Here is a 27885-nt window from a genome sequence, read left to right on the forward strand (position 1 = left end):
CCACCCTGCTACATGGAGTACTGCATCCAGTTTTGGGCTCCACAATTCAAAAAGGATGTGGAGAAGCTTGAGAGGGTGCAGAGGAGAGCCACGTGCATGATCAGAGGCCAGGAAAATAGACCTTATGATGAGAGGCTGAGAGCCATGGGGCTCTTTAGCCTGGAAAAGCGCAGGCTCAGGGGTGATCTGGTGGCCACCTATAAGTTTATCAGGGGTGCTCATCAGGATCTGGAGGAACATCTGTTCGCCAGAGCACCCCAAGGGGATGACAAGATCAAACGGTCACAAACTCCTCTGCGACCGTTTCAGGCTGGACATAAGAAAGAACATCTTCATTGTCCAAGCCCCCAAGGTTTGGAAAAGACTGCTGCTGGAAGGCAATTCAAGCACCCACTTTGAACACTTTCAAAATACATTTGGATGCTTATCTTGCTGGGATCCTATGATCCTTGCTGACTTCCTGCCCCTGGGGCAGGGGGCTGGACTCAATGATCCTTTGGGGTCCCTTCCAGCCCAAATACCTATGAAATCTATGAAATCTAGCATTTTCCCAAAATATGTATAGATAAGCATACTTTTTTTTTCTATGGGTGTGTGTAGATGAAAAGGGGGCCCTAAATTGAAGTGGTGAGATTTTCATAGATTCATAGATTGTAAGGCCAGAAGGGACCCTGGAAGATCATTGGGCCCAGCCCTCTCCACCAAGCAGGAAAGATAACTGGGGGTCAGGTGACCCTAGCAAGGTGACTGTCTAGTCTCCCCTTTTTTTTAAAAACACCGCTTCAACTTAGGGCCAAGTAAATCCCTGTGTCATGCACATACTCATGCATTTACCAGCCTCTCCGACAGCATGGAGGGGAGGGTGAGCTGCCAGTGGGCAGAGTGATCCCTGGGCTGCGGGGGGGGCTGGGGAGGGAATGGTGCTTCCCTTCATGGCAGTGGCGGACTCCCCCCCAGGTGGCACCCACCCACAGGCACCTGGCTCAGAAGGTCCCGGGGGACACCCGAGCTGCAGAAAAAAGCACCGGGCTGCCACACAGCTCATGCAGGCAGGCAGGCTCCAGGGAGGGAAAAAAAGAAAAGATCAGGCTTGCAGCTTTTTTTTTGGTGGGGGGTAGGGGCAGAGCCTGCCTTCCCAAGCTACTGCCAGGCTTTCCGCATGGGCTTCCTGCAGAGCCCCTGAGCTACACGGAGCCCCGTGCTTCACTCCATAGCTGTAGGGCAGCAAATTAAAGAGCATTTAACCTGTTTTAAATTGTTATGCACACATGCCCCTCATTTCGTCTACACATGGCCTTAATCTCCATGTTTTAAGTTTTGCCCTGAAGAAATAGTTCTAAAACATCATTCCTGCACAAACAGCACTTGCAACATTGGAGAAACCAGATAAGAAAAGCAGTAGAAGAACAAGAGTACATGTGTAGCAGAAGGTAAAAATCACAAGGTCCAAGATATGTCTACAAAGTCATAAATTGTGCTACATACATGGGTGTAGCTTTCTAACTGTTTAATGATACGCTAGCAGACTGCACATTTCTGTGATGTATTGTTCTCTTTGTTAATGCACTGAAATGTGTGTAGTAACTGATTGCTCTTACAGATCTCTCTAACAAATAAGTGCCTGATTATAACATTCTCTGTAAACATTGCTTTGTATCCTTTTCAGGGGACAGCCCCACCCTCTCCCTGTTCTTTGTCTTCACTTTAAGAACATTGCTAATATTAATAGTAAATGAAGTACACCAGCAACATTCATCAGATTCCCTAGCTGTGTTATGTAATCCCCTTTTCCCCCTTATATTATGTAAGTGGAAAACAAAATAAAAATATCCCTAAATTTGTGTTTGCTTATGAGTATGAAAATGCATATTGTGTAACTTTCCAGGCTTAAAATCATTGTCCATTTAAAAATCAAAGCAATGAAAACTTGTCAATATTAGCAAGGATCCCGGTTTTCTCTGATAAAAAAATCTCTAGTTTTCTGATTAAAAAAATGTAACCCAAAATCCACATTTTTTCCATGATTAAAATGAAAGACCACTAATATGGAGTGATATATATATATATATATATATATATATATATATATATATATATATATATTAGTGGTGTTTCATTTTAATCACAGAAAAATGTGGATTTTGGATTATTTTTTTTAACCTGAAAATTGGGGATTTTTTTTTTGTCAGAGAAAACTAGGATCCCTGATTATTAAACTCGTTTTTTTTCCTCACTCCCATGGGCCGCTTGTCTTTGTTACATATTTCTGAATAATTAGCATTTATTTGCTACATGCAAAACTATCTTCAACCTTTCACCTGACCAGGTATCTTCCCAGAGCTAAATATTTGTACAAAAAGTTCAGTGGAACAAACTTCCACTACAGCATGGAAAACCTCAGGAAATCCATGTGGGGAAAAAGCAGACTGTTTTAATATACTGTTGAAACTATATTGAACAAGTGGTATGTTATGACTGTTGGGAAAAAGTGTACAATAAAGATAAATATATAAAATCCTTAAAACAGAACTTTGTAGGAAAAAACCTAAGAAACAGCCCACAAGCTGGAATCTCTGCTGTTATATATTCCAAGCAATACATTTTATATGGAATACATCATATATACTAAAAAAACTTCAGTTGGTGAGCTAAGCTGAAAAACTGGCTTTGTTCACCTTTGTTCTTATTTAAAACAGGTTGTTCCATACAGCTGTTAAAAAAAAAACACTTTATTTTATTATTCTCCAGGCCCCTTCTAAATAAGTCATGCTGCATGAGTTTGAGATTTTTTTCTGTTTTCTTCTGAACATGTAAATTGCACTACATTCTGATTTTGTTCCCTTTTATGGAAGCATGAATCAAAAATTAAACAAAAGCATTTCTAACGTTTCCCTTCCTTTTTTCCTCATTTTTGGCTTAAGAAAAATTATTTTGTCTTAAGGGAGCTGGTGCATGCCCTCTTTAAAAAAGCTAATTTGGGAAACACTGATCTTGAGCAAAATGCCTGGTAAATATTAATAAAAGGTATAAAAATAAATTTAACTTGAAATCTAAGATAAATATTGAGAACTATAACAATAAATTTAAGTGATTAATCCTTTAACTTCCTATGGAGAAAACCTGTCATTGGACTTCACTGAATGATGATGATTAGAACTGAGTTTGATATAGGGCCTATCTATGCAGCAAGCTTTACCATGTTAAGGCACCCATGGTTTTATAGCATGGTTTATTCTTGCCTGTGCATACAGAACTCAGCTATGTAATACAGCCATATCACAGCCCATTAAAAAGCCAGGGGCAAGTATATTCCTGCAGTAAGTGGGTTTAATCTCAGAGTTTACAGTGTAATTCAAAGTTCTAGGTTGCCCTGTTTATCTGCAGTCTTTTAAAACCATTATCACTGCAGCATCAGAGCAATTTCCATGGGGTTTCAGAATGCCTTACTGTTCCTGTTATGCCAGGGGTGGGCAAAATGCGGCCTGGGGGCCAGATGCGGCCTGCCAGGCCATTCTATCTGGCCCGTGGGGCCCCTAAAAATTTTAGAAAATTAATATTTATCTGCCCCTGGCTGCCTATCATGAGGCCCTCAATGGCTTGCCAAAACTCAGTAAGCGGCCCTATGCCCAAAATAATTGCCTACCCCTGTGTTATGCTCTAGTTTGGTTTTCTTCCTCCTTTCTCCAAATTCCATCTTTTTTTCCATTTTTGTTTGTTCTTCCTCTTCCTTCCCTCTTCTCCAAACATTTTTTCCCACTTAGTTTTTTCTTCATATTTCTGTTCTTCACAGAAAGTATTATTACAGAAACTGTGTTTACAGTGTGAGAATTACAATAGAATGCATCTCTTATGGACTTCATGGGCTCAGATAGGTTACTTGATCCAGTATCCTGGAGAGTGTTTAGCATGACACTGAAACCACTGACAATGATTTGGTCTTGTAACTGGAGTTGGTATAGCACCAGGGAGACATTTTTAAGTTTTTGATTGCTGAAACAGTTTTCTTTCCTCCCTCACCACACTCTTTTCTCTACATCCCTCTCACTAGGAGAGCCACTCTTGCATGAGCAGAAGGAAACACTCTCCCTCAGTATGACAGGAAATCGAGGGTCTCAACTGGAGAACTCAGGTACCTGTACACTAATGCCAGGAGCATGGGGAACAAGCAGGAAGAGCTAGCCCTCCTACTTTTCAGAGGGCATTATGATCTAGTAGGGATTACGGAGACCTGGTGGGACTCCTCACATTACTGGAACGTAGCCATAGAGGACTACACCCTACACAAAAGTCACTGAGTAGGGAAGAAAGGTGGAGGTGTAGTTCTCTATGTGAGGGAGCACTACACTTCATTGGAGGCTGACACTGGCTCCGAAGAAGAGTGGTTTGAAACCCTCTGGGTCAAACTACAGGGGGGAGGGAGGGAGGGAGGGAGTCGTGGTGAGAGAGGCCTAACTGTACTACAGACCACCAAACTAGGGGAAGGAGCTTGATCTGAAGTTCTCTTGAGAACTGGCAGAGGCCACACACACACGGGACATGGTTGTCATGTGTGATTTCAATTCCCCAGACATCTCTTGGGAGGAACACTTGGCTAAATCAGATCAGTCACATTGCTTCCTGACCTGTCTTGAAGAGCTCTACCTGACTCAGAAAGTGCATGGGCCAATCAGAGGTAACACTCTCCTAGACTTAGTCTTGGCCAAATGAGATGATCTGGTGAGTGACTTGAATATAGAGGGTAGCCTGGGCAACAACAACCATGAAACCATCACATTCACTGTCCGTCGCAAGGCAGGCAAACCAGCTAGCAGGGTCAAAGTTTTGGACTTCAAAAAAGAGAATTTCAACAGGCTCAGGGCAATAGTAGAGAAAGCACTGCAGGACCAGGCACCAAAGGTGAAAGGAATGCATGAAGAGTGGTCATTCCTCAAGTATGCGATCCTCCAAGTACAAAAGAATTCCATTCCCATGTGGAGGAAATGTAGCAGAAGGGCTGGTAAGCCCTTTTGGCTTAATAGGGATATCATGGGGCAGTCCCCAAGGAGAACTATAGAACAATGGCCTGCACTTGTAGGGAGAAGATTAGAAAGGCTAAGGCAGCAACTGAATTTAAATGAGCAACAGAAATCAAGGACAATAAGAAGTCCTTCTTTAGGTATGTAGGGAACAGGAGGAAAACACATGGAAGTGCAGGGCCATTGCTTAACAACTCAGAACAGCTGGTTACTGACACTCAGGAGAAAACTGAACTTCTTAATGATGACTCTGCTTTAGTATTTCACCAGACTATGGGGAAAATCATACTAGATAAGGTTCACAATGGGCATGTGGGAATGACTGCCATCCTACTGTTGACGTTGAGCTGGTACATGATCAGTTAGACATTTATAATTCAGCAGGACTGGATGAACTTCATCCAAGAGTGCTAAAGGAGCTGACTGAAGTTATTGTGGGACCTCTGGCAAAACTCTTCCAAAAATCATGGTGCTCAGGGGAGGTCCCTGAAGACTGGAAGAGGGCCAATGTTGTGCCCATCTTCAAGAAGGGGAAGATAGAGGAGCTGGGCAACTATAGGTCAATTAGCTTAACTTCTATCCCAGGGAAAATCCTGGAAAAATTCTTCAAGGCATCTATGCGCAATACACTTGCAGAAGGCAGGATTCTGAACGACAACCAGCATGGCTTCGTCATGGGCAGGTCTTGTCTTACCAATCTCATCTCCTTCTACAACCAGGTAACATGCCACTTGGATAAAAGACAGGAGGTCAACACTGTATACGGAGACTTCCAAAAGGCCTTTGATCTGGTATCCCATGATATTCTCATGGGAAAATTGGAGGATTGCAGGCTTAACTGCTCAACAGTTAAGTGGGAAGGGAGCTGGCTGTGGGATAGGACCCAGAGAGTTCTAATGAATGGATCAGTGTCATCCTGGTGAGAAGTGGCCAGTGGTGTCCCTCAGGGTTCCATGCTTGGTCCAGTGCTTTTCAACATCTTTATCAATCATTTGGATATGAATGTGAAGAGCTCACCAGCCAAGTTCGTGGAGGACACCAAGTTATGGGAGAGAATGGTGAAACTTGAAGACAGGCTGCCAATACAGAAGGACCTAGACAGGCTGGTAAGTTGGGCGGATCAGAACCAGATGAAGTTCAACGTTGAGAAGTGTAAAGTGCTCTATCTGGGGATGAACAACCCCCAACGTACTTACAGGCTCGGTGGCACCAAACTGACTAGCACCATCACTGAAAGAGACTTAGGGGTAATAACAGAGCACAGTATGAACATGAGCCATCAGTACAATGCTGTAGCCAGAAGGGCAAACAATACTCGGATGCATCAACCGATGCATCACAAGCAAAACCAAGTAAGTGATTCTTCTGCTCTACTCAGCATTGGTGAGACCACAGCTGGAGCACTGCATCCAGTTCTGGGTGTCTCACTTCAACAAGGATGTGGAAAAGCTTGAAAGAGTCCAGAGAAGAGCCACTCATATGATCAGGGACTTGCAAGGCAAGTCATACGAGGAAAGGTTGAGGGACTTGGGTCTCTTCACCCTAAAAGAGAAGGCTGAGAGGGGACTTGGTAGCAGCTTACCACTATATGAAGGGAATACATCAAGGGCTCAGCAAACAAGTGTTCACTAGGGCACCCTTGGGGAAAACCAGGAGTAATGGCCACAAACTCCTGGAAGACCGTTTCAGGCTTAACACTAGGAAAACCTTCACAGTTAGGGTGTCCAGACTGTGGAATAAACTCCCTTCAGAGGTGGTGCAATCACCTACCCTGGAAATCTTCAAGAGGAGATTGAACGGTCATACCTCACTGGGGTGATGTGACCCCAGTTGTCTTTCCTGCCTAGTGTAGCGGGGCTAGACCCGATGAGCTTGTGAGGTCCCTTCCAGTCCCTTACAATCTATGAATCTATAATCTAAGTTCTTTTTTAAAAAACCCATTTTCAAGTTGTTCTCCTCTCACAGAATCATAGAGTCATAGAACGTTAGGATTGGAAGGGACCTCAGGAGGTCATCTAGCCCAACCCTCTGCTCAAAGCAGAACCATCCTAGCCACATTTATTCCCCTCCACCTCCCCGCACCAGCCTGTCTCTTACCCATTGACTCATCAATTAACATCTTCACTGACTGGCTTTTTTGCATGCATGCCAGCCTCTGACTCCTTTACTATTCATTCCATCCAGGAAAAGCACACACCTAGCTGCAAATGCTTCCTTAGCCTGAAGAAGGATATTTATACCCAAAAGCTTGCAAAGAAGAATTTTTCCAACTATTTGAGTTGGTCTAAGAAAAGTTATCAGACTTACCCAAGGAACCTTGTCTGCCTATGTCCTTAGATCAGATGTCATCTACTTGTCGGAGGTCACAGCTGGAGTACTGCATCCAGCTCTGGGTGCCACAATTCAAGAGGGATGTGGACAACCTTAAGAGGGTCCAAAGGAGAGCCACTCATATGGTTAGAGGCCTGCAGGGAAGGCCCTGTGAGGAAAGGCTGAGGGACCTGGAACTTTTCAGCCTCTACAAGAGAAGGCTGAGGAGGAATCTTGTATACAAATTCATCGGGGGGGGGCGGAAAGTGGGGAGCAGGGAATAGGAGATGCTCTGTTTACCACAGAGCCCTTTGGAATAACCAAGAACAACAGCCGCAAGCTAAGTGTAGGTTTAGGTTGGATATCAGAAAAAACTTCTTCAGGTTAGGGTTGTCAGAATATGGAACGGGCTTCTAAGGGAGGTGGGTATTCAAAAAGAGACTGGACAAGCACCTAGCTGAGGTCACATGACACCAGCACTTTTTCCTGCCATGGGCAGAGGGTTGGACTCGATGATCCATTGAGGTCCTTTCTGACCCTAGCATCTATGAATCTATGAATCCCCAACTACATCCTCCCAGCCAAAGCTTTGTCTAGCTGGGTCTTGAAAACCTCCAAGGATGGAGATTCTACCACCTCTCTTCGTAACCTGTTCCAGTGTTTTACTTCCCTCCTAATGAGAAAATTCTTCCTAATATATAACCTAAACTTCCCTTGTTGCAACTTGAGACCATTGCTCTTTGTTCTGTCATCTGCCACCACTGAGAACAGTCTAGCTCCACCCTCTTTCGAACCCGCTTCATGTAGTTGAAGGCTGCTATTAAATACACCCTCAGTCTTCTCTTCTTCATACTAAATAAGCCCAGTTCCTTCAACCTATCCTCAGAAGTTATGTGCCCCAGCCCCCTCACCTCTTCAGGTAGTTGAAAGCTACTATTAAATCCCCTCAGTCTTCTCTAAATTAAATAAGCCCATTTCTCTCAGCCTGTCCTTATAAGTCCCCTCACCATTTCTTGCTCTCCACTGGACACTCTCCAATTTGTCCACATCCTCTTTGTAGTGGGGGACCCAAAACTGAATACAGTATTCCAGATGTGGCTTCACCAGTGCTGAATAGAGGGGAATAATAACTTCCCTTGACTTACTGGCAATACACTTACTAGTGCAGCCCAGTATGCTGTTAGACTTCTTCTCATGCTGACCAAGCTAAATCCTGAGGTCTTTACATACAAAAAATTATCAAAAACATAAGTTTAAGAGACTAGGTATTTGAATTATCTTATTCTGTGTGTCTTAAATATCAGGACAATCTAGTCCAATCAACACTATTGCAATATGGAAAGAAAATAATCACTATCTTTCTTGATGTTTCTCATACCTTCTGACTTTAGAGCTGGAGTTATGCAGCTTGTTTTATGTAGGTTTTAAGTTCTTTGGGAGACAGAGCATCTTCTCTCTGTATAACTTCTATAATATTCCATGTAACCAACCTTTGCCTCTCCAATGACAGCTTCATTTCCTTCCTTTCCTGGATCTCTATACTTATAGGTACGAAATGGCCTATTCACAACTCTTTCCTTGGTTTATCTTGTCTGTTTTTTCTCCATTCCTGATCTACCTCTTTCCATAAAGTGCCCATATCAACCTGTTTCTTGATGTCTCTTCTCAAGAGTCCTGTTTCAGCTCAATGTGGTGAAAATACTTCATTTTTCCTCTCAAACGCTCCCCATTTTTCAGAGTTTCTGTCACTGATGACAACACCATCTTTTTCCCAGTCACTCAGGCCCACAATCTAGGGCTCCCATTTAGTTCTCCTATTTCTTTGCCCATTTACCCTTATACTTAGGCTATATCCCATTTCTCCATTATGTTTATAAGTTCTTACTTTTTTGTCTTTATAACTGAAATCTTGTTCCCATCATCTGTCATCTTGACTACTACAACGTCTCCAAGCTCACATGGATTTCATTTTGAAGCATCTTCTTTGGCCACTGTTCTGATCCTGTCTTTTGGCTCTTCCATTTCTACAATATCAAGTTGAAGTTTCTTATCAGCACCCTCAAGGCTCTTCAGGACTCTGCCTCCCCTACTTATCCATCAACCCGTGTCATTTAAGTTAGCCTCCATATCCCAATTTTCTACTTCTCCCAAAATGGTCTCCACAATTTTTTCACACATCTGCTTACACACTGATAGTCTCCTTCAATTGTTCTATAAGGCCACTACCTTCCACTCCTTTAAAACCCGTCTACAAGGAAGTCCACAAAAAAACTAGGCAACTAAAGATGGCTGGGTACAGGTTCAATCAAAGATATGTTATTTTAAAAGCAAGCCAACAAACTTTGGGTTAGATTCTCTCCCTCTTACACATTTTTATGTAGTAATTCTCTCTTTAGATTACAATGTTTATGGGGTAGGGACAGTATCTGACTACCTGTGTACAGTGCTCAACAAAAAGTCATAGCCACTATAATAAGAATAATAACACAAATTAATGAATTGCTTCTGATTGTCTTACCTGAACATTAACCTGATTTACTGTGGTAATTTCTAGATATTTATAGTGAGTTTGCTGCACTCATTTGACTTTACTGAGCTTTTGCTTATAAGCTAGACCAGTGGCAAGCTAAACTAGTGCAGATAACTCCAAACATGGGACTTGTGACCAGGGCTGGCCCATTCTATCCTGTGGAACCTGTGGCTGCTGTGGACCCTGCAGCCAAGGGGATTTGCCCCGCTCACCTCCTGCCACCTGCACCATGTTTAAAAGGCTCAATGCAGGCAGGGAGCCCCTTCCCACCTGAGTGCGGGATGAGTTCCCAGCTCTGCTCACCCTGGCCCCAGGGAAGGAACCCATGCACACCCAGCGCACCCTGCGCACACGTGGGCATGTGCTGCCCCCTCCCCCATGGCCCCCACAGCACAGCCCATGTGTGCACAGCCCAGCCCCAACTATTTTATTTCAGTGAGTTTATACTACAATTAACCATAATTTTGATTTTTTGATGAATCGGGGGTCCCAAAACTATATCTTGCAGGGGCCCCCAAAAAACTGTGGGCTGGCCCTGCTTGTGACAGCACAAAAATCCAGGGTTGACAGGGCTGCTTGGCAGTCTAGATCAGGTCCATGGATTGTAGGCTGTTAACATATTAAGTCCAGGAATAAGGTGCCCATTTTTAACAGCAAAGTTGGTTAATCACTTGAAGAAATGAATGGGTGTGTTGGATTCTCCATTAATGGGAGTTTTAAAATCAAGATTAGATGGAATTTTCCCCCCCTAAAAGTTGTGCTGCAGTTCACATAAGACTTCTTTCAGGGAAATCCTGTGACCTGTATTAATAGGTGCCAGACTAGATGATCACAAAGGCCTCTTTTGGCATTATCATTTATGATTTTTTTCTTTTTGTTGTAACTATTCTTTTCTTTCCTTCTACTTACAGCTGTTTGTTTCCCTTCTTCTATCTTCATCTCTTTACTTTTATGCCTCTGTAGCAGGCTGCATGCCTCAAGGGCTGCAGCCTAGCTGCAGGTAGTAAGACAATGATTGCAAGCCTACCTATGAGGACTGGCTCAGCTGATGAGAACAAGTGGCTGGCCCAAATTAAGTTAAAAGCTTGCTGGAAAGAGAGATAAGGAAAAGACAAGGCTGTGAGGCAGAGGTTGCAGCATGGAACCAGAATACTCTCTCCAGGAGAGGACTGCAGGGTGCAAGTCAATCCCTTACTGCTGATGTCTTTCTTTGTCTGATGATTTACAATTCATGGTGTGTCTTATAGGATAAGTTCACCCCAGGGAAATAGAGATAGTGGGCACATCTGACCAGAGAAATCCAGGGCAGCCTGCGGACTAAAAGGGGAGCATATAAAAAGTGGAAACGGGGAGAGATTACCAAAGAGGAGTATACCTCCTCTGCTCGCGCTTATAGGGAGGCAGTTAGATGGGCCAAAGCTACCATGGAGCTGAGGATGGCATCCCAAGTAAAGGATAACAAAAATTTGTTTTTTAGATATATAGGGAGTAAAAGGAAGGCCCAGGGTGGAATAGGACCCCTACTAAATGGGCAGAAGCAATTGGTGATGAACAGGGGGGACAAGGCTGAACTCCTCAATGAGTTCTTTGCCTCAGTGTTCCTAAGTGAGGGGCAGGACAAGGCGCTCACTGGGATGGTAGAGAGGCAGCAGCAAGGTACCAGACTGCCATGCATAGACCCTGAGATGGTGCAGAGTCACTTGGAAGAACTGGATGCCTTTAAGTCGGCAGGCCCGGATGAGCTCCATCTGAGGGTACTGAAGGCACTGGCTGACGTCATTGCAGAGCCACTGGCAGGAATATTTGAACACTCGTGGCACACGGGCCAGGTCCCGGAGGACTGGAAAAGGTCCAATGTGGTCCCCATTTTCAAGAAGGGGAGGAAGGAGGACCCAGGCAACTATAGGCCAGTCAGTCTCACCTCCATCCTAGGCAAAGTCTTCAAAAAAATTATCAAGGCTCACATTTGCGAGAGCCCGGCAGGACAAATTATGCTGAGGGGAAACCAGCACGGGTTTGTAGCAGGTAGATCATGCCTGACTAATCTAGTCTCTTTTTATGACCAGGTTACAAAATGCCAGGATGCAGGAGTAGGGGTTGATGTTGTATACTTAGACTTCAGGAAGGCCTTCAATACAGTATCCCACACCATACTGGTAAACAAGTTAAGAGGCTGTGACTTGGATGACTACACGGTCCGGTGGGTGGAGAATTGGCTAGAGGGTCACACCCAGAGAGTCATAATGGATGGGTCGGTATTGACCTGGAAGGGTGTGGGCAGTGGGGTCCCGCAGGGCTCGGTCCTTGGACCGATACTCTTCAATATCTTCATCAGCGACTTGGACGAGGGAGTGAAGTGTACTCTGTCCAAGTTTGCGGACGACACAAAACTGTGGGGAGAATTGGACACGCCGGAGGGCAGGGAACAACTGCAAGGAGACCTGGACAGGTTGGACATGTGGGCGGAAAAGAACAGAATGCAATTCAACAAGGAGAAATGCAAAGTGCTGCACCTAGGTAGGAAAAATGTCCAGCATACCTACTGCGTAGGAAATGACCCGCTTGGTGGAACGGAAGCGGAAAGGGATCTTGGAGTCCTAGTGGACTCCAAGATGAACATGAGTCATCAGTGTGACAAAGCCATCAGAAAAGCTAATGGCACTTTATCGTGCATCAGCAGATGCATGACGAACAGATCCAAGGAGGTGATACTTCCCCTCTATTGGGCGCTGGTCAGACCGCAGTTGGAATACTGCGTGCAATTTTGGGCGCCACACTTCAAGAGGGATGTGGATAACCTGGAGAGGGTCCAGAGAAGGGCCACTCATATGGTTAAGGGCTTGCAGGCCAAGCCCTATGAGGAGAGACTGGGGCACCTGGACCTCTTCAGCCTCCGCAAGAGAAGGTTGAGAGGCGAACTTGTGGCTGCCTATAAGTTCATCACGGAGGCACAGACGGGAATTGGTGAGGTTTTATTCACCAAGGCGCCCCTGGGGGTTTACAAGGAATAATGGCCACAAGCTAGCAGAGAGCAGATTTAGACTAGACATTAGGAAGAACTTCTTCACAGTTCAAGTAGCCAAGGTCTGGAATGGGCTCCCAAGGGAGGTGGTGCACTCCCCTACCCTGGGGGTCTTCAAGAGGAGGTTAGATAAGCATCTAGCTGGGGTCATCTGAACCCAGCACTCTTTCCTGCCTATGCAGGGGGTCGGACTCGATGATCTATTGAGGTCCCTTCTGACCCTAGCATCTGTGAATCTATGAATCTATGAATCTACACGAGACGCTTAACTGCGCATTAGCATAGCTTCTATATGTGCACATGCTTACTATGCAGTAAACCTCCCTAATCCTGAGAAAATTTACTACCTGAAAATACAAGTATCAAATTTACTTGAGATTAGTAATGGTGCAGTAGCGCTCATGTAGATGCCTGGCTGGGAGGCACTCGTTCTTATGGGGAACTTCAATCACCTTGACATCTGCTGGGAGGCCAATATAGCAGTGCACAGGCCATCCAGTAAGTTTTTGGAGAGTGTGGGGAACAACTTCCTGATGCAAGTGCTGGAGTGGCCAACTAGGGGCCATGCTCTTCTTTACCTGCTATTCACAAACAGGGAAGAATTGGTGGGGAATGTAGTAGTGGATGGCAACTTGGGCAGTAGTAACCACGAGATGATTGAGTTCAGGATCCTGAGGAAAGGAAGGATGGAGAGCAGTAAAATAAGTACCCAGGACTTCAGAACACAATTGGAGTTGCAGCTAGCAAGGGACATGAAAGGTAACAAGAAGGGTTTCTACAAGTATGTCAGTAGCAAGAGGAGGATCAAGAAAAGTATGGGTCCCTTACTGAATAGGGGAAGCAAACTTGATGCAGAAAAGGCTGACGTGCTCAATTCCTTTTTTGCCTCAGTCTTCACAGGCAAAGTCAGCTACCAGACTACTGCACCAGACAGCACAGTTTGGGGAGGAGGTGAGTAGCCAACAGTGGTGAAAGAATCAATTAAGGACTAAGTAAAGCTGAACATGTATAAGTCCATGGGGCTGGATGGGATGCACCCGAGGATGCTGAGGGAGTTGGCTGATGTGATTGCAGAGCCATTGGCCTTCATCTTTGAAAACTCATGGCAATCAGGAGAGGTCCTGGATGATTGGAGAAGGCTAACATAGTGTCCATATTTAAGAAAGGGGGAAAGGAGGATCCAGGAAGCTACAGGCCAGTCAGCCTCACCTCAGCCCCTGGAAAAATCATTGAGGAGATCCTCAAGAAATCCTTTTCTAAGCACTTGGAGGATAAGAAGGTGATTAGGAACAGTCAGTATGGATTCACCAGGGGCAAGTCATGCCTGACCAACCTGATTGCCTTCTATGACAAGGTGACTGGCTCTGTGAATGTCGGGAGACCAGTGGATGTAGTGTACCTTGATTTTAGCAAAGGTTTTCATACGGTCTCCCACAACATTCTTGCAGGCAAGCTAAAGAAGGATGGGCTGGATGAATGGACTGTAAGGTGGATAGAAATATAGCTGAAGCATCGGTCTCAGAGGGTAGTAATCAATGGTTCAATGTCTAGTTGGTATCAAGTGGAGTGCCCCAAGGGGAAGTCCTGGGGTGGGTTTTCTTCAATGTCTTCATCAACAACTTGGAAGATGGCATAGAATGCACCTTCAGCAAGTTGTAGTTGACGGCAAGCTTGGGAGAGCAGTAGATATGCTGGAGGGTAGGGCTAGGATTCAATGTGACCTAGACATATTGGAGGATTGGACCAAAAGAAATCTCATGAGCCTCAATAAGGACAAGTGCAAAGTCCTGCACTTAGGATGGGTCATTCCTATGCACTGCTATAGGCTGGAGACAGACTGGCTAAGTAGCAGATCTGCAGAAAAGGACCTAGGGGTTAGAGTAGATAATAAACTGAATATGAGCCAAGTATGCCCTTGTTGCCAAAAAGGGTAATGGCATACTGGGCTGTATTAGTAGGAGTGTTGCTAGCAGATCAAGGGAAGTGATTATTCCCCTCTATTCAGCACTGGTGAGGCCACATCTGGAGTAATGTGACTAGTTTTGGGTCCCCCACTACAGAAAAGATGTGGACAAATTGGAAAGAGTCCAGTGGAGGGAAACAAAAATGGTGAGGGGGCTGGGGCACATAACTTCTGAGGATAGGTTGAGGGAACTGGGCTTATTTAGTATGGAGAAGAGAAGACTGAGAGAAGATTTAATAGCGGCCTTCAACTACATGAAGCTGGTTCAAGAGAGGATGGAGCTAGACTGTTCTCAGTGGTGGCAGATGACAGAACAAAGAGCAATGATCTCAAGTTGCAGCAAGGGAAGTTTAGGTTAGATTTTTGGAAGAATTTTCTCATTAGCACGGTAGTAGAACACTGGAACAGGTTACGAAGAGAGGTGGTGAAATCTCCATCCTTGGAGGTTTTCAAGACCTGGCTAGACAAAGCTTTGGCTGGGATGATATAGTTGGGGATGGTCTTGCTTTGAGCAGGGGGTTGGACTTGATGACCTCCTGAGGTCCCTTTCAACTTTAATTTCTATGATTCTATGATCCCATGATCCAGACTTTTATAGAGAGCAGGGAAAGGAGCTCAGGCATCCCCAGAATGGGAAGGACCTTCCCACATCCCAGTACAGGCTATTAGCAGATGGGGTTAAACTTCAGGGTGTTCTCTGGGGTGTTGTTTTATTATTTTATTAAATATTCTATTTGTTTTTATGATGTACTTTCATCGTAAGCTGCCCCAGAGTCCTTTGGGAAGGGCAGTACAAAAATCAAATAAATAAAACAATAAAAATGTTAGTGTCCATGTTGTGAACTATTGCACTCTGAACTTCAAGTTATGGTTGGATTGTGAGTAGAGTAACTTCTCCTTGTCCCCCTCTCCCCCAAAGTTTGACCCTATAGCATTAACACTGATGTTTTCCCAGGTACAGGAAACTTGAATAGAAATAATTCAATACACATTTTTCTGTATAATAATTTTCTCTTAAGGGCTATACATCTCTTTTTTACTTAGAAATAATTTTGGATGATTAGCTGAAATAGCATATGATGCTATTTAGTATATAAGTGTGAAGAGATGGATTTGGATTACAGTCCAACTCATGGCAAATATCACATCATATTAACCTCACAATACTCTCTCATTGTTTTTCTAAAGCTAGATTATAGCTGTATGTTCTCTCACTATTTAAATATGTTTGGAGCAATTTTGTTTAAATTTGGGTAAGAATCATGAAGTCTACAACTCAGAAAAGATAAAAGAACTGTGTAACTTACATGCTTCAGTCAATATCTTAAGAGTCAACTGGAACTATAGAATAAAACCTGCAGAATAGAGGATACTGGACCTTCACATTTACTTAACATTTGAAAATTAGTTTGTTACGTTTTTTATTTATTTGTGTTAATGAGCTATCATTGGACCTGAGCTACTTAATCTGAAGTCCTACAATTTCAGTGCAACAAGAGAAAAGCTGAAGTATAATAATAGCACATCAAACTAAAAGAGTGAGCCAACAAATATTTAATGATTGTAAAACTGTTGCCTTTATCTTAACTCATCTTTTCATTAAAAGCAAATTTTGGTTTATAGATGTGATTACAGATAGAAAGAGCATGACTGACTTCTTTTTACTGTTGCAAGTAATATTTGGTCAGGCTTGCAGGCAATGCTGTGGATTTCCATAATATCTCACTGTGTCAGGTTTTTCCTTTTGGATCACAATTTGGAAACAAGGATAGAGAAACACCAAAAAAACCCAAACCCAAAACAAAACAAAACCCAAAAGAGAAAACCTGAAGTCAGAATAGAAATATGGCCAAGAAGTCTTGCGTTGCTATATGCAAAGCTCAATCTGTGAAAACACTGATTTTCCATCCCTTGAGAGACATCTGTTATACAATTATGGATAAAATTCTGTGGTGAATTATGTCCTCAGAGGTTTGTCTAAATTCTCTGTGTGTTGTTAGACTACATTGTTAAGTCAGAGACATTTATTAGCATTGAACATTTCTAAACTTCATGCATTGGGTCAGACTATTCTCTGAACTAATTACTGACTGCTTGATACCATAATCTTTTCTCTCTGTCATCTCCTCCATTTCACTATGTCTATAAAAAACAAGAAATTTTGTACATCTGAAGGCTATGACAGGCAAAGGCTATCCAGCTTCTATTGTCAACCCTGCTAGGGTATATTAAATAAAAGAAGAAAATGAAAATGTTTCTTAAAGGGAAGCTTGGTGTTGCCTTCCCATGGGAAAAGGGAGACAGGAAACTTTCATAACAAAATCAGAAAAGAAGAAACCTGCTAACATCAACACTTCCATTTTTTGTTTCAAGACGGCTGTGTTCTTTATTACTTACAGATCAGTTTCCTTTGCAGGTGATGTGGGCCCAGCATTACATCACCAGAAGAGCAGCTAGGAGTATTTTGGTGCCAGGATGACTAAAGCAGAGAGGAATGTATTATCACAGACCACTAAGAAACTTGCCAATACATTCCTTGCTGGGGGTGCTGCCTCAAGGGAGGAGGAGAGGAGACAATTTTGCATGAAGCCCCAAAGAAGACATTGTAGAAGAAAGGGTTGGGGTCAAAGTCCTGCTGTCTCCTCTGCACAGATCTAATTATGGCCATTTACTTCAAAAAGAGGGTTTAACTAAAACCAGATTTAGCAGGGCACCGCTTAAGGGATACAGCATAAATCCCAAACTCTGTCTTTGAGGAAAACCCTAACTGCTTCACTGCACTTGGGACATTGTCCCATTGGCTTTGGGTGTAATTTGAGGCTTCAATAAAAAGTGTAACCCCCAAATTATAATCTTTACTCCTTTAAATCTAAAATAGGTATGAGTATGTGTAATGCACATAGACATGCCCATACGCATACATATGTTACTTATGTTAGGCTCAAATACTGCAATAAATATATCAATAGAAAGAGAAGACACAAAGTATAGCATAGTACGTGTGGTTTTATTAGCCTGACCTTCCTTAATAGGAATCGCCCCTAACAAGCACTAATATATACTTTATATCACACCCATTCTGTAAATGACATGCTGGTATATTACAGAAAAGTCTATTTAGGAATGTTTTAGAGGGCTGAAAGGTGGGTATTTTCTGTCTCCTACAGGACTTGGGATAGTGATTACCATTGACCTGATCCTGAAACTTTAAGATTAATGGGAGTTATGCTGCTGACTTCAATGGGTCTGCTCACAGAAAGAAAAAAAAAACAGGTCTGACCAGGGGAACAGAAACCAAACCATAAAGGAGTTGCTATGTTCAGTGATTCTATAACTGTTACATACTTAAAATGTTTTGCAAAGTATTTCTCTATGTTTGCCTGTGTAATAAAAATCACTACAGAAATGTAAGCTGTAGTAATGGTATTATTGCAAGACATTTTTGCCAGCCAAAACGAATGATTTCTAAATGCCATTGTGTGATTAAGCTGTAAGGCACAACAGGTTATATTACAGTGTAAATCCCCAGGTATAATTAAATTAACTTTCAACAGCTCATACAGGAGTATCTCTAAGAAATTAGGGTTTTTGCAGGTGGGTACCAAGCCCCGTGTATGCCCAGAAGAGGCAGCATGTTAATTCAACCTGGCTTGCCCAATGTCTGAAAAGATGGGGTGTTTCAGTGGGGCTCTTCTAGTACTTTTAGCTAATAGCTGATTGAATCACTAGTTGTGGTAAATTCAGTCAGATATTAGGTAAAAGCCCTACTGAAGTGCCTGATCTTTACAGATACTACAGAGCTGGGTTGAAGTAACACGCTGCTTCTTCCATTTTTTATAGTGTCTGCAAGCAGCCACATATCTAATGTAAAACCAAAACAGCTGTGGCTCATGGGTGCTGAGCACCCCCTAATTTTATTCAGTGGGTGCTTGAGCCCCAGAGCACCCATGGAGTCAGTGCCTCTGAATCAAATTGGTAAGTGTTAACACCTGCAAGCGTTTTGTAAAATACCTCAGCTGGATCTAAAAGGCTTCTCTGCCTCTCTAAGCAAGATCATGGTTTTAACTGCAAGATCAGGGTTTCCATTGAATTAATATGACCATGTTAAAGCATTTGTTTGACAAATACATGCCCATGGCACAAGACTGGTATAAGTTCTTTAATGGCACTATATATTTCATTCCATTTCTATGCTCATCTCTGCTGACCTGGGAGTGGGGATGGGGCAGCAGCCTAATACCACTGTGGCTGTGCCAACCTCTGCCCTGAGCAGAGGTTTTTGGAGCCATGGACACACCCAAGAACTATCTCAGCTGCAACCAGCCTGACAGGGCCACTGATCTGGGCTGTCAAATCTGTGGTTGAATCCTGGGGAGGAGCATTACAGGGTTGTGCTGAGAAAGCTCACTGTACAATGCCATTGCTGCATCAGTCCTTGCCCTCTGTAGTGTCCTACCCTAGATGTCATCCTGTTTTACCCACTTCTCTTTTCCCCCAGTTTCCCTTGTACCCCACTGATGTCTTTGAAGAGTGGGCCTGGTAGTCCTCAGCCTTTCTTTCTATATTTTCTTGACAGCTCTAAGTGGCCTTTCCTTTCCACGTATCATTTTTTTCCAGCAAGATGGAGTACCATCTAGAAATCACTGTTCTTTCTGCCTATTGAATTTCTACAGATAGCACCAGGGCAGTGTGGGAAGTGAGTCTGCCACATTCAGTATCCAGAAGCCTTTACAACTGTACAAAGGTTTCAGCCATAGCTTAAATGAGGGATTAACTCTGCCCTTTCCTAGACACAGGGAAAGCTTTACCTAGAATCTTCACTCCCACAGGAGACTTTATGAATAAGGAAGTGTTGGCCATTATGTGGCATCTTGTTTCCCTTAAAAACTCAGTGTGGTAGACATTAATTAGTGCTCTCAGGGTATTGGGTAGGGGAGAAATGGAGGCTACTCCCTGTTTTCAAAGACTTGAGGAGAAGGGAGGTTGAGTGAGAGGGTTCTGAGTATAAATGCAAGTACCACAAAGCTACAAAATTTGAGTTGAAGGCCTTACAGTGGGGACTAGGACAGGGGAGAAGAAAGTGAGGGGTGTGAGCAGCAGGGAAGGATTCAGAGGTGGCACAGTGTTGCAATCACACCCTCCTTTCAGGCCATGCCAAGGGAGCAGCAGCTGTGGACCTTTTTTAAGTCCCAAAAGCAGGTAAGAATTTCCCCCTCCACTTCTCCTTCATGCTCAGTGATACATCCTCTTCTATATCATTCCACCCCTTCCCTCCTTGCCACCATCTCCACTATCTCTGACTGCCACAGGGACAGCACAGATCCAGAACCACTACATCAGTCCAGCCAGGCAGCAGAGGTGAGCTGGGCTTAACGTAGGACAGCAGCAGTGACAGCAGCAACAGGTTTCCCCTCTTTGCGTGGTCCCCCAGGTGTTCCCCACCAGCCCAGGAGCTGGCTCGGGCAGGGAAACCTGCCCACTGTCACTGCTGCTGTTGTCCCTGGCTGAGCATGGCTCCTTGCGCAGCCCAGCTGAAGTGGAGCTGGAGTGGGGTATGAGCGGTTCTGGAGCTTCCCTTACACCAAGGTCATCTGGGGACAGCAGTAGCAGCAGAGGGAAAGTAGGAGAGGAGATGCAGCTAAGCACAGAGGGAAGGGAAGGGAAGGGAAGGGAAGGGAAGGGAAGGGAAGGGAAGGGAAGGGAAGGGAAGGGAAGGGAAGGGAAGGGGGTGCTAAGAGTTGAGGGGAATGGGGTGGAGATTGTTATCTGATTTGGAGACTTAAGTCCCTGCCTGTTTCTGTGGCATACTCTGCCCACCCCAGTATATGGAGGGACCCAGGAATGGGATTGAAGCCACCCTCATAGCACCATTCATTGCTTCTGTATCCCTCTTTGTAAAATTCTGGATTTTCTTGTGGTTTGGGTAGAAAGATTCAGTCTGGGTAGGAAGAGAGGATGATGACAAATGTAATACAAAGCCTAGATAACTGGTTCAGTGGAAGGGTTCAGGCTGATCCCTAGATAACCCTGAAGAATTTATCAGGTTAACAGCCTTTCCCAATGTAGCAGCCTTTAAAAAATGGACCCACCTGAACAGAATGGGAAGAGCTGCCTGGCAGAGAGACAGCGTTTGTCCCAGAGGGGACACTGTAGGCTCTGAGGGCAAGTGAAGCTGTTTGGAAGCAGCCCTGTTAGAAGTGGGAGGGGTGATGTAACCCCAGCACAGTTTTGAAAGAAAGCCCTTAGCAAAAGCCTGGGAAGGGCCCTGAGCTGGGATTGGCTGAGAGGCTTGGATAAAAGGGGGAGCAGTTTTTCCTGCATGGGGGGCTGGGGGAACAAGAGAGAGAGGGGGGCTGAGGGACAGGCTGGAGACCAGATTCAGAGTCTCAGCACAGTGGTCCCTTGGAGAGCTCCTGAGAGAGGCCTGCAGGAGCAGCAGTGGAGAAGCTGTGGTGGCAGGATCAGGCAGGGACTGCTTGTGTGGAGAATCCAAGCCTGGAGAGACCTGACTGCAGCCGGTGTGGCTGGGTGAGCACAGCAGTACATAAATTGGTGGGGACTGCTGCAGTCTGCCCTAGTTTCCCTGATGGGTGAGGGGCCCCAGGGGCAGGCAAAGCCCTGGGAGGGGCTGCATTTGCTGGGGCTGTGAGGCTGTGTGGGGCAGGAGGGTTGCTATAGCCTGCAGCCCAGATACTGCTCCCAGCAGAACCAGGGAAGGGGGTCAAAGGCAGGGGAAGGCTGTCTTGCAGGAACTGCAGAGGGGTCGCTGCTTGCTGCCCGGAGACCCCAGGAGCACTGAGACAGATACCAGTGCCAGGGAGCGTCCACAAATCATGTGCAGGGACACAAATAGTCCCGCTCCCTGAGATACCCCGCCAGGGGCAGTGCACATGGGATCCCCAGAACATCATGTGCAAGTGAGAGACTGTGTAAATAAGTTCTTGAGGGTTTATTAGACAGTGTATCCATGTGCTTATTTAACGATTATTTGTTATGTTGTAAATAGTTAAATCCTGTAAATAGTTTGAAATTGTCTGCAAGGGTGCTTGATTGTACGGGGAGGTTCTCCACTCGGGGCACTGCAGCAGCTTCCCAGGGGGACTGGGCAGGGCTACTGGCTACCGGGTACCCCAGGATCTCATTATTCAGGTGAGGGTGCATGTAGCGTCACTCCCAGGGTTACACCAAAAATAACACTGGTCTCCATTAACCGTAGAAATGTGTTTGAGCAGTTAGAGATATTGAAAGATCAAGAAGAGATGACTAGTAAACTTTACTACACAGTAGAGGTTAGAGGAGTACAGCATTGAAAGAGAAGAAGAATGTACATACTCTGATAAAAATAGGCAAGGGTGGAGAGGCAGACTTGCCTCTTAAAGTCCAGAGCTAAGAAACCAGAGATGAAGTTTTAGTTCAATCTTTATGACTGACAACAATAAAGATACTGACAACACAGTGAGGCCATCTTTCCTTAAGGACAAGGGTTTTCAACCTTTTTGAATCAGTGTAGTCTCGGCAGGCAGACACAGAGCAGTGTACCCCTGGAGCAGAATGTGTGTGGGGGCGGGGGGTTGGTGCATGGCCAAATGCAGAGTGGCAGCAGCTGCCGCATGCAAGCTCCCCACCCCCACCGCGTCCAGCTAGGCGGGCAGTGCCTGTGCGGCAGCGTGGGATGGCACATGGCAGCACTCCATCTCCGCCCACTCACACGTACCCCTTAGGGCCTTCTCAAGTACCCCTGGTGGTACGTGTACCCCCAGTTGACAACCCCTGCTCTAGGAGCACCTTCTGTTTATACTATGTGATCTCTCCATTCTCTCTCCCTACTGTAGAGCTGTTGTCTTCTTATAGGATTGTTTTTTTTCTATCAAGACTTTCAGAAACAAGCTATTAAAACTGGCAGTCAAACACCTCCAGCCATGTTGTGACACCTCTCCAAACTGGAAGCAAGGAATTTTGGTGGTATCTTTTATTGGACCAAATAGATACTTAGGAGAGAGGTTAAATAAGCTTTTGGGGTACAACATGCCATTCTTCAGAAATGATCTTAGGTTGCTCAACCTGAAAAAGAGCACATTGTGCTCAAAAGCTTGTTTAATGACTTGCTGGGCGTGTCTACATGTCCATTAGTGTACTGTTGTTACAGTGCATTGTTTGTTACCTCTAATATGAGGTACTAACTAAATGCGCAGTAGCCAGTGCTACTGTGCACTAGTGCTGGTGCATGGTCTTTTTGTGATGGTAATGTGCAGCAGACTAATTCTATTGCGCATTAGCATGGCTTTTGATGTGATGTGTTAATGCACAGTAGAATTAGTCTGTTGCACACTAAACATCTCATGTAGATGCACCCCCTGACCTATACAGTTAGTTCAATAAAATTTATCTCCAAACATCCTTACTTCTTGTATATTTCCTAAACCATCCTGTCTACAAAAATGGTCCAACCACTTTCCAAGCTGGATCAGTTTTGAACACTCCTATTCTTTTCCTGCCAATTTTCCACTTTTTTTGTTTTTGAGGAGAATAAGCCATGTTCGTATACAGATTTTTTGGTTCTGGCAAATCATAGCTCTCTGTGCCATTTTTCTCAGTATGTAAAGTGGAGGTTGATTAGAAATATCTGATATGTTAATGTTTTTAAAGTGCATTGACATCTGTGGATCAAGTTAGTATACATAGATACTGATTATATTATAAATATTATAATATTATAAAGTGAATATCACTAATGAGGACTAGGGAAATGTTAGGATCCTGAACTGAAGCTGAGTTTTCCATGTATTTTCTTCTCATCACTGTTTATCTTCCCGTTACAAACCCCATCCTTTGACAAAAAGCCTTGCTGACTGCAGCTGGGATTTTTCTGCTGATTCATTCCATCAACCTCTCTCTCTCTCTCTCTCTCTCTCAATTAATCCTTCAAAGGATTTTACTTCCAATTTTCAAAACATAAAAAATTACTGAATCAAGTTTTTCCACAGTCAGAACCTAAGGGATCTGCCTACCAAAGAGAGAGAGTTGAGATATTTAAGTCTAAATTAATTAACAGTTTCCATCCTGTGGTGATTTTAATAATCTGCCTTGTAAGTGATCTAGAAGGACTACTTTTAAGAGGAAAGTGCATGCCCAATTTTCCATGTTCAGTCACATACCATTTTTCCCCATTGGGTCATTGCTGAATGTGAAATGATTTCTCTCATTAAGATCTTAAACCAACAAAAAAGATTAAACAGCAACATCAGATTCTTCTTGTCACTCAACCTACATCAAAAGGGCTTCAAAAGGTGCAGTTTCCCCCAGCTGCTAGCTACAGATGCATTGGTGACTGTAGCAAATAGATTTGGCTGTTTCTAAGGGACCTGGTTTCAATATACATTTAAATTCAGATTCTCCTTATCACTGTTTGCATAACACTTAAAGAGTGTAAAAAATTAAAGCTTGAGAGACACAATGGAGCAGAGAAAAAGGAGATAATGAAAATGGAGAGGGATCTAGACACCTGAGAATTACTAATGGGAGGTAAAATTTCTGAACTTCAAATCACTGGGAAAAATATCAGTGCAGGTCAGCAAAGATAAATAGAGCATCATTTGGTTCTGTTTAGCATCCTACATGATTGAATTGGGCTGAGGATAAGGCAATAAATGACAAATTGAAGTGAATGAATTTGTTGAGGTATAGGAAGTAAATCAGGTTACATTAGAACAATTTATCACGATAATTTCTAAACTGCAAAAGTCCTGGTCCCAAATTAGTGAAGATAATGGGAAGCATCCTATTGACTTTAATGCACTTTGGGTCAGGGTGTATTTATGTAGTATTTCAGTAGGCATACATAACCACCTATGCATATCCATATAAAATAATATATAAAAGAACTGTGACAGTTATAGTCTTTAACTGGAAAAATAAGCTAAAATACTTCCTCATGTGCTCTAAATGGAATATTGTAAATGCTTGGGAAAGATGCAGCAGAATTTGTGCTCTTTAAAGTTGCTTAGTGAACTAAGCATGTTTAAAAAATAGAGAAATGAGACCAGTACAACCAAGAAATACTCCATCTATGCAAAGATAGCTTGGACCCAGCTAGGAAGTATACAGCAACAAGTAATTAACTCAGTGTACTTAACATTTAGCAGCTCATTGGGCTGGAATAGTTAGGGCATGACAGTTTCTGTAGGCAACAGCACACAAGGGAACAATGTACATACTATTACATCCAGATACCTATAACTTTTCAGCCTTAGTGACTAGGCACCTCTTTTCAGCTGTATTGACTGGGGAGCAGCCTTTGAAATGAGTCTGGAATAGGCTCAGACTCTGGAACCATAACCTTGCCCTGTCACAATACCTCCATGTATCTCAAGTAAAAAAGTACCTGAATTGGTTAGTTTTGCTTGGTCACAAAAATTGCTTACTATCTCTGTTCCCTGACTTAATGAGCATAACTCTGTAACAACAAGTACTTGAAGAATGTGTGAGCCAGGCCTATATCACTTCTCTGGCCAGCCTTGGGCCATCACTGAGAAACAAGCCCTCCCATACACTTTCACTGGAGGAGAGTGGAGTGGAAGAAGTGGGTAGGATTCGTTTCTCAGCAGTGGTCCCAGGCTTAGCATGGAGGCCACCATGGTGACATGGCCATCTGGGCACTGAATTGGTTAGGAAAAGGTAGCAGATAGGAAAGACTAGGCAAGTTTGAGAAAATGTTAAAGCACACAACTTGCCTGAAGCATCTTTCTTCAAAAGTGCCAGCAGAAATTGTAAATTCACAATCTTAGAAGCAAGTCTGCGTGATCTTCTTGCTTGTGTGCTAGTGTTTTAATGTGTGGTTTTGGAAACCTAGTCCTCCTGCTGTGATAAGCAGTGTCCCAGCTCATAAAAAAAATAAACAAACAAAACAAAACAAAAAAAGAAAAAGAAAACACAGCACATCAGTTTAATTTAGTTGAATGTGTCAGTTAAATATATAACCAATTGAAATAAAATTTGAACTCCCTAAAAAGCTTCTAGAAGATGAACACAAAATGGATGTGAGCGGCCAAAGCAAATCCATGTTTAAATTCAAGAGCAAGCTCACAGGAATGGTGCTGGTATTCTCCCTATTCTAGACTTGAACAATGTTGTACTAATAATATGACTGTAGTGACACTTTACGACTGGTTTGCGTGGGAGTCATTTAAAAAATATTTCACATCTTAAGAGAGAAAGTTTCAAGAGGTTGAGGACCTTTTATTTACTGTCTCTAATGCTCACCTTTCACGCTCCTGCTCCAAGAGGTTGGTAAAGTCATCACTCTTGTTCATGTAATCCGTATGCTTATGCTTCTCATTTTCCAGCTCATAAACTGTGCGCCGGTGGCACTTCTCTGCCAGCAGGAGCTGTTCCAACATGCGTCGGTAAGTCTCCTTCTGCTTTTCTTCAAGTCTGTCCAGCTGGATTGTTTAAAAAGAGAAGAAATTGTTTTCCTAACCAAGGATGTTACATTTGGTAAATGCAAGTTCAACAATTTTGTCTTGGACTTTACATAAAGCAGTGACTAGGAATAAGGTTAATTGTAGGGGGGAAAAAATCTAATTTATAGTGTATTGTGACAAGAAACATGTGCTTAGTTCTCAAATATGTAAAAGACAGAATCTTGCAGAGTTTCAGGATAATGAGTAATACTTGTCCAGCATTGAGGCCCCGTTGTGATGAGGTGCTATGCACACTGTCCTCTCACTGACTTAAAGAAGACTGGTGTGTTTTGCACCACGCAGCAGGCAGGACTGAAACAATGATCTTCTGAGAACCTAAGCCTATTACGTGATCAGCAACTCGTGTAATGTGACAAACATCCTCAGGAACTACAGAAGTCAATGGCAACTGAATGCCTGAGAACAGCAGAAGGGAGATGCCAATGCAAAAATATTTATGCTTAATGTTTGGTACTTAAGTGCATGCAAACACATTTAAGTTTCTGTGTAATAAAAGAGGGTGGGTATGTAGGGCCTGCCACCTATGATGCACTAGCTCCTCTGTGATTACTGCCCATGTATAAACTTTACCCCAGGGTAAATGGGACTACCCCATGGCAGTTTGTCCCACACAATGAAATAAGGGTAAACTACAGTGGAATAGCTTTAATTTGTCATAGGGTAAAATGCACTCACAGGCAGTTACCAAGAATAGTATACTGTAAATCCCTGCCTTGACGTACCTCACAGAAGCTTGTTCATGTACCTGTGTCTTAAATGTTGCAATTGAGTATCTAAATGGGAATTTAGATGGGTAAATGTGGGTGTTGGCTCTCAAGCTAAATGCTCAAGATTGAAAGCTGGACTGTGTAACTTCAGCATAGTCACAGCATACATTCCTGTGAAAGTACATTCTCATGTGAGCTATAACAAATATCATATTTGGCTAGATAAATACAGTACCTTTCTGTTCATGTACCTCCAAGGTTTTTATTGGGTTCTTCACAGACTACACTCAATCTACTCATTATAGGAATGAGAATAGCCAAGACTGCACATGCCAAGTACTGTTTTATAATATCACTGTATGGGCTAAGGGGAAGAGGATAAAAGGACTGCAGCCCTTTTGAAACAATCCTTTAGATATTAAATATCTTAATCAGAGATGTTCATGAAATTTCATGAAGGAGAGACAGCCTGGCATGGATTCATATTGGGAGAGAAGGTCTTCTAAAGCCAGAAAATATCATCACAGTATTTTAATGCCAACCATTTTTATAATAAGCTTTCTGGACAGGATTGTTTTTACAGTGAATGGAGACCTCACAAGACCAAAGTCCTTTTTAGATAAAATTCCTGTTATGCTATTTTAGTGCTGTTTCTGAATATTTCATGTATCTTCATGTATTCAGTGCTGTTCAATGTGTTTATTAATGATTTAGATGCTGACATAGAAAGCTTCATGAGCTAGTGCAGACAACACAAAACTGGGAAGAATAGTGAACATGTCAGAGGGTGGGAGTACAATGCAGAAGGATCTCCATAAATTGGAAAGATGGGCTGAAGCTGACAGTATGGAGTTCAAA

At 43.4% G+C, this 27885-nt stretch overlaps 1 protein-coding gene across 2 annotated transcripts in view; it reads right to left on the bottom strand.

Annotated features, from left to right (window-relative positions):
- FILIP1 (filamin A interacting protein 1) overlaps positions 1–27885 on the bottom strand; it is a 224845-nt gene that overhangs the window by 66698 nt on the left and 130262 nt on the right. For both annotated transcript variants that reach the window (XM_059731266.1, XM_006262253.4), the window contains exon 4: positions 26100–26278. In XM_059731266.1, coding sequence (XP_059587249.1) covers positions 26100–26278 — 179 coding nt within the window. The remainder of the gene's footprint in view (positions 1–26099; positions 26279–27885) is intronic.

Source organism: Alligator mississippiensis, chromosome 1 (genome assembly GCF_030867095.1).
Source record: "Alligator mississippiensis isolate rAllMis1 chromosome 1, rAllMis1, whole genome shotgun sequence".
In the NCBI taxonomy this organism is placed as follows: Eukaryota; Metazoa; Chordata; order Crocodylia; family Alligatoridae; genus Alligator; species Alligator mississippiensis.